General features: G+C 34.8%; 2 protein-coding genes and 1 long non-coding RNA gene across 5 annotated transcripts in view; 2 read left to right on the top strand and 1 right to left on the bottom strand.

The window, feature by feature from the left end:
- The window catches only part of LOC100114497 (ecotropic viral integration site 5 ortholog), a 51,007-nt gene extending 48,369 nt beyond the window's left edge, over positions 1–2,638 (bottom strand). Inside the window, exons 1-2 of one of the 2 annotated variants that reach the window (XM_032598673.1) lie at positions 2,424–2,638; positions 1,197–1,236 (exon numbers count right to left, since the gene is read on the bottom strand). The gene's annotated coding sequence lies outside the window, so the exon portion shown is untranslated. The remainder of the gene's footprint in view (positions 1–1,196; positions 1,237–2,423) is intronic. The other variant, XM_032598674.1, reaches the window with a different exon arrangement.
- Positions 2,639–4,149: 1,511 nt separating this feature from the next.
- Positions 4,150–5,612, top strand: LOC100678433. Its single transcript, XR_134060.5, has 3 exons — positions 4,150–4,567; positions 4,781–4,900; positions 5,140–5,612. It is a non-coding gene; the product is annotated as an uncharacterized LOC100678433 (long non-coding RNA).
- A 528-nt stretch (positions 5,613–6,140) lies between these two features.
- On the top strand, positions 6,141–7,149 carry LOC116416778. 2 transcript variants are annotated; one of them, XM_031926378.2, is made up of 2 exons: positions 6,141–6,623; positions 6,792–7,149. In XM_031926378.2, exons 1-2 carry the CDS (start codon positions 6,423–6,425, stop codon positions 6,942–6,944), a joined length of 354 nt encoding a protein of 117 aa, XP_031782238.1. In that variant the 5' UTR covers positions 6,141–6,422; the 3' UTR covers positions 6,945–7,149. The 2 variants fall into 2 exon arrangements, with proteins under 2 accessions (XP_031782238.1, XP_031782237.1); XM_031926377.2 differs by having other exon boundaries at positions 6,200–6,635.
- The last annotated feature ends 237 nt before the right edge of the window (positions 7,150–7,386 follow it).

The raw sequence follows: 7,386 nt of genomic DNA, 5'->3' as shown, positions 1-7,386 counted from the left end.
CCGACTTATCATATTTTAAGCTATAAATTTGGCGGGCTCTTTCGATAAAGTAAACTGTATTTGAATCTTTGTAACCACCATTACTTACGCAATCTGCCAATACGAATATTTTTGCAAATAATGTACCATTTTTGTTTTTCAAGAATGTGCCAGTAGTTCAATTTACCATTCAGCTATAATCGACGAGACAAAATATTTATGATACAATATGCATCTCAGTTATTGTAGAAGAAATACGGCTTTTCAACTCAAGCGCACTTGATCGTAAGAAATAACTGCACAGCCAAACCAAGTAGGCGCTACTCTTGCAATCGGAGTAACAGCTACTCCGATCAGCGCAGCCCGTGCGCCGAGTCGGCATTCCAGCAGCGCCACCCCGTCGGTATAACAGCTGTCTGTAGAATCGGAACGACCGTTACTCTCTACTCCGCGCCAATTTGCCTGACGCCGCTGGCTTTCCGAGCACGTTTACAATTGGATTTCATACTGTGTTTTTTATTGTTGTTGCGCTGTTTAATGCATATTACTGCATAGAAAAATGGAGGACTTTTTCGGAAAAGCTGGAGAACTTCATAGCGACTAACGCGATAGCCACTACTCCGATCCGTCGGACTAGTAGTCCAGTAAAATTAGCTGTGAAATCGCCCTGCGGTAGAAATGGCTGCATTTTGGATATTTGGTAAATCGGGGTCGGAAAAGCCGATTCTGAAATTTGCAGCTTCCTAGAACGAGGGGTTCTATGCGAAAACAGCGTGCGAAAGTTATTTTTGCTTATATCTCGAGATCGACTTGACCTATGAAAAAATGGCTGGCATCAATGGAAAGAGCGTTAAATTTTGCATTGGAAACGATTTTTTACTCGATTCCGATGAGCGCAAAGTTTCGAGATAATTAATGCAAAAGAAATTTGTTTGGTGTAGAGGCCGTGGAGGGAAGCGCGCAGACGACGTGGCCGCCACCGCTCTCTCCGCGCGCAGCGGCGGGACGGCGGGAACCGAGCCGCGCTTGAATGCGTCCTGCGAAAATATCATTTTTTATTTCGCGGCGACATCCGGAAAACTTATTGTATGAACTTTTTATTAATATTATCGAAATTAGCTATATAATTATTAAGTATGTATAGTTAATTATGAATTAAATAAGTAATAAATGTTCTCAACAATATAGCTATCCAATGAGCGGAAAAATGGCATTACCTTGCATCCCAAATTTGGTTTAACCGGTGCACCAATGACGCTGAAAAAATGAAATAGTCATATTTCATATACTTTTGTATGCGCGGAAGCGATTTCTTTAGTTTCAGTGACCCATAGTACATTACGATACAAGTGTCGTATGAGGCACATTCTGGCACGGCGAGGTTAAGCGCCCGAGCGTAGCGAGTCTCTTTGTGTTCAATGTAAAAACGTACGTGTAAAAAGAATTCATATAAAAATTCGTGTTAAATTCTTGTGTATAAAACGAACCCTACCAACGAATGTTAAGAGTATGCAATGTGAAACTCTGAAGATATATGCGTCTAGTGTATACAAAATTCTCGTTTTTCCCAATATTGGTTACCGAACATATTTCCGTAATTTTCGATTTCAAAGTTTGCAGGTTAATATGAAGCGAGGTCAAAAATAGTCGATGAACATGTAAGACTGCCATGTTTTTAAAGTTTAGAGAATAAAATAAAAACTACAATATACTCGTTATAATATTAAGAAGACCTACGCAAAATTTCAGCTTTCACGTAAAAATTTCTAAGAAAACAAGCGTAATATAAATATAATCCAAATCGCGTAGGCTGCTATAAATAAAAGTATTACAAATCAAAATAAAAAGAATCAAGTACTTGTACGTGGTGCAATTGAACTCGCTAACCATGCATTAATATAAAGTATAAAATGTACTACATTTTGCCGCGGGAGTGCGAAATGTATGTACACTTGACAGGTAAAATATCTGATTCGAGCTATTTAAATTTAACATCGTGTAATATGGACATTTTTAAAAATGAGCTTGATTTTACCTCTTATCATTTACACTCAATCTCGACTTTGATTTCGGCAAAGCCCATATTACACGATGCAAAATTCAAATAGTTCGAATCAGATATCTTGCGCAAAAGAGCGTAATAATGTACTAGTTTTCGTTGCGAAAATGCAAATAATATTTTCATATCTAACGCATACACTAACTTAACACTTTTACTTGTACTATTTAAAATGAAAAAGTATTTGACATAAATCTACTGCAGTGCATTATTTGAATAATGTCATTATGTAGTGCGGACACTATTTTATTGCATTACAAACCTAGCATCTTTTTTCAATAAATATTTATTTTCTTTGCTATAAAGTTTTTAAATGTCAATCGTATTAAAATATTTAATCTAAATTTCTAGCATTTATATGAATAAATAAAATATGTGTACATACCGTAATTCTGAATAAATTCTTCGAAAATAATAAAATATTCTTCTAGGATTCAGAAACCAATCAATAAGCTGATATCACAATTTAAAAAACTGCCAAGGCACACACTCAAAAAACAATAATTTTGTGATTTCTAATAGATTTTTAGTTAAAAATGACTCTGGAATACACTCTTTAGAGCACGATGTTACTTCGATGAGATACCAGAGTGTTCTGACGTATGATTAGCCAGCTCGAGTAATGAATTGAGAATGTGGCGTTGACTTTCATAATTTATAAACATTTAGTATGTGGTGACAGGATGTTGGGATGAGTTCGGTTATATGATACGTCGCGAATGATTTTTTCTAGAGTGCATTTGAGACACTGATATTTATATCGCACTAAATAATCTGAATTAAAAAATTTTTCTCGAAATTCTATTTCGAGATTACCAAAAATTTAGTAGTAATTGCGTTTCATATTTTTCATACTTTCGTAAAATAAAGAACATCAAATAGTATAGTATAGCTATGATTTTGAAAATACTAATACCTTTTATTATATAGAAAAATCAAGAACCATAAAAGGAGTTATAAAAATAATTATATTTCAAAACGGAATTGTTAATAAACACAGAGAAAATAATTAAATAAGTTGCGATAGTCAGGGTCATTTATAACATTGTATAAAAAGGTCAACTTTAAATTAACATTTTTATCTTTCTATTATTTACCCGTTGTGTTGTGTAATAGCCACATTTAAAAATGATATCCCAATATTTTCATAAATTATTCACAAGATTAATTTTAATAAGAAGAATTGTATGTACATACTCCTTGTGATTACCTTTACTTCCTTAAAAAATAGGTCTAACAAAAACATTTTATTCAAGTAATTTACAAAGTTTTCCGGGTGTCGCCGCGAAGTCAAAAATGATATTTTCGCAGGACGCATTCAAGCGCGGCTCGGTTCCCGCCGTCCCGCCGCTGCGCGCGGAGAGAGCGGTGGCGGCCATGTCGTCTGCGCGCTCCCCTCCCCTGCCTCTACACCAAGCAAATTTCTTTTTCATTAATTATCTCGAAACTTTGCGCTCATCGGAATCGAGTAAAAAATCGTTTCCAATTCAAAATTTAACGCTCTTTCCATTGATGCCAGCCATTTTTTCATAGGTCAAGCCGATCTCGAGATATAAGCAAAAATAACTTTCGCACGCTGTTTTCGCATAGAACCCCTCGTTCTAGGAAGCTGCAAATTTCAGAATCGGCTTTTCCGACCCCGATTTACCAAATATCCAAAATGCAGCCATTTCTACCGCAGGGCGATTTCACAGCTAATTTTACTGGACATATAGACCCAATAAACACTGGCGGACTTTTAGACATCTGAATACTTATCTTTCTCGAGAGCTCTTTAAGAATTTCTAAAAGACATCAAAAAGATGCCTTTTAGACAACTTACTGAAATTTGAAATTGCTTATTACCTATCTTTCGGAAGACGTCTTTAAGATTTTCTAAAAGCTATCAAATTGATAGCTTTTAGGCCATAGAAAAGGGTCACCAAACACTTTTTAGATATCTTATGAATTACTTTTTTAAGAATTCTTTTAGGATTTCTTAAAGTTGTCGACTTGACGACTTTTTCAGAGATAAGTATTGACAAATTAAAATAGTGTTCATTAAAGATCACTTTCAGACATCTTTTTGACATTTCCTTTAAGACTTATTTTTTAGAAAAAAGTTTCAGAAATATCCTATATGAGAGCGCTTAAAGATTGCTTTAAACTAATCATATTAGATATCTTCTAGATAAAGTTGTGTATGACAATTTGAAACGCATGCATAGTTTTCTAAAAGTTGTCCAAACTGATATGAAAAAAGATGACTTTCGGAGTTTCGGAGCGCGCTCCAGGCGCGCTCTCTCAGCGGTCGCCCTGTCTGCTACTCTTTTGAGGTTATTTTTCCGCGAGTTTTCTTTTTGGCAACTTTTGGAATATCGCTACACCTCCAACGACTTTTTCCAAGAAATCTTAAAATGCGGACTGTAAGAGTTCTTAATGTGTATACTTCGAAATTCCATCGGCTTGTGAGGAGTGCGTTAGTGCATTGTGAAATAACACGGCGTTTTGCATGGCGGAATAAACAGTTTTTACAATTATTATACGTATGTAAGTATCAAAATATTATCAATATGCTTTTATTAGTATATAGTTGCGTATATAATGTCAGTGCTTATCCTAAAACTTGTAAAAGATTTGTTCTAACCTCTAAACCTCAGTGGTACTGGGGATTGATTTATTTCAATTTCATTTTGTGTTTATGTAATGATTATTATGTCTACAAAAGTGTAAAAACTAAGTGTTATCAATTATGTGTTACAGATATCGTTGAATGCTAACAGCTGCATTTCTATTGATCAGTGCATTTTGTGGAGTCCAGTACGCGGCTCAAGGCTTGGCTGAAGGTGTTTCGAACTCTACATTTTTCAACAATTTACAAAGGTGAATTCAACATTTTTTATTAATGATTTAGACCAGGAAACTGTTTGAGAATGTCAAGTAGAAAACCTTTTGACGAACTGTCTGCTAGACAGCAGAAGCGACGTCTTTCTAAATCTTTTCAAAATAGTTTACAACATTTGATTAATATTGATAAGACTACTTTAACTTTTACTTATTCGCTTTAAATTTTGAATATTAAAATAAGTTTATGTATAATGTTGCACTTTTTCTTTTTATAGGAGTAATTAAGGATAAGCTCAACGCTCCTGAAGACCAGATAATAAAACGCATGCAAAAATGGTTGCAAAAGACTGGAGACCGCAAAAGATACAAAGAACAACAAGCCAGGAGACAAGCTCAGTTAGAAAATAATAACGAGAGAAATTTATTTAATCGTGTCTTATGACTCCATTGTCATAACTATTAAAATATTGTTTATTTATTTAATGATATTTGCCTGATGCAGTATTTATAGATTACCAAATATTATAATGTATCTGCTTTAAATGTAGATGCATGCTACTTCTTTTGTAAAACTTATTTTAATAAGTTAGTACTATTATTTTCGATTACTTTCGTATAAATTTAATTTTTGTAACTTGATGTGATAACATTATGGCTGTCTGTGACAGTGATCAATGATCTACGTACAAATGTGCCTTACCAATGAAACTAAAAAATAAATATTCATGTTTAATTTTTTTAATTAAAATAGTTTTCTATATGTAGATATATTGATATATATTTGTAAAAAGTTTCATGAAACTGGTAAACCGATGATAGAATTAATGTTATCAATTAATGTGATAACATTAATTCTATTTTTGGTTCCAGTTTTATGAAACTTTTTACAAATATATCAAATTGAAATCCTAGTCCCAAGAAGCCAGCTTAACGATATCTTTAAGGATATCTAAAAGTTGACTTTAAGCTCTCTTTCGAAAAGAACATCGTAGAATATATTTCTTTTACAGTAGTCTTTATGACGACTTAAAGTTTACTTTTATAGAGAAATAAGCTAAAATATCAATATCTTAAAAATATCTTTGGGTTTGCATAAAGATGACTTTCGGCTGGACACTCCGCAACCTATAAGCCATCTTAAATGATTCCTATTAGAATTTCTTAAAGATGTCTGTTTACCCAGAGAAAGTCATCTTTAAGTGCGCTTTTAGAGAACTTATTGTTTATTGGGGAGAGAGCGCGTGCAATATGAGTAGGATTAGTTCATTTTCGGGACACGGGCTACGCCAAACGTACGGCGCTTTCGTCGCCGCTGTTACGGCAAATCAACTGCGCCGAAAGTCTCCAGTCATTCGGTCCAGTCTCGTGCTTCAACTCGGAGTGTCGTGTTCTGTTGAGTCAAGTACGATTTTTCAAACGTGATCGGTTATATTTCTAGAACGCAAACGGAAATCGTCTTATTCAAAATATAAAAATATAAAGCGTCGCGTCGCTACACAGGAAAATAGTGGTTAATTTTGTTCTTGCGGAAGTAAATATTATAACAAAGCTAAACATAATGGCTGAAGCGTTAAATATCGACGATTTTGTGCTCTTAGAGCACGACGAATGTGTTTACGATAAGAGTCTGAATGACTTAGAAAAGGTGTCATCCGAGTCATCAGGAGAGAAAGAAAAGCTCGAGGAACCGCTAGAGAACACCACGGAAGAAGATTTGGACAATCCGGAGGCGATTCAGAACGAAGTTGTGTTCGACACGGTAAATTATCCGGTAAATTATTCATTTCAATTTTTCCGAGGTAAATGCGCGTTTAAAAAAATAATTTAAAATCACAAAAAACTTGGATTAATTCCTCTTGACTTATTTCGTGGCTATATGGCTTAATTTGTAATCTCATTTTAATTGGACATTCATTTGTGTTTTTAGAGTAGACAGGAAAATGCAGAGGGGCCCTTAGTTAACGACTGTGTTGTAAGCAACAAGAGCGAGCTGCAAGACGAGAATGAGCAAGGGGAACACGAAAACTGGCAACGACTGGTGCGAGATATTAAACACGGGGGGCCTCACTCCTTAAATTAAGAAAACAAATGCAACTGCAGCTAACTGTGAAGGACAAAAAATCACATCACGCACCATGTGCCAAGGACCACGACTGCGCGCTAGGAGATGAGAACAAACGGTTAAAAATAGAAAACGCCGATTTACAGCAACGCTTGTTGAATATCGAGATTGAAAAGACTGCACTTACAAGGAAAGGTACCCAACCCGAACTCACCGATTTTGATGATTTTCATATATGTTGTAGAACATAAAAAAATAAGAGACACGTATTTTTTTTATCGGCTAATTTTCACTTTTAAGGGGTAAAAACCTCCCCTAAAGTTAACCCCCAAAAAGCGTTTTTTTTAAATATCTCGACTTAAAATTAATATTTTTCAATGAAACAAATTGAAGGTTATTTCTTACAAAAAGAGCAAGTATTTCATGGTGATTTGAAGAGTAAGGGTAGCATCCCCTATTT

Source organism: Nasonia vitripennis, chromosome 3, assembly GCF_009193385.2.
Source record: "Nasonia vitripennis strain AsymCx chromosome 3, Nvit_psr_1.1, whole genome shotgun sequence".
Classification (NCBI taxonomy): domain Eukaryota; kingdom Metazoa; phylum Arthropoda; class Insecta; order Hymenoptera; family Pteromalidae; genus Nasonia; species Nasonia vitripennis.
Note: the sequence above shows the minus strand (reverse complement) of the source record. Positions and strands in the feature narration are given on the sequence as shown.

What these genes read in the sequence shown, in the direction of transcription:
- LOC116416778 (XM_031926377.2), top strand. Translation starts at nt 6,423, where the DNA reads ATGGCTGAAGCGTTAAATATCGACGATTTTGTGCTCTTAGAGCACGAC. An exon ending in TCGACACGGTAAATTATCCG is followed by an intron (nt 6,636 to 6,791) that starts GTAAATTATTCA and finishes TTGTGTTTTTAG; the next exon opens with AGTAGACAGGAAAATGCAGA.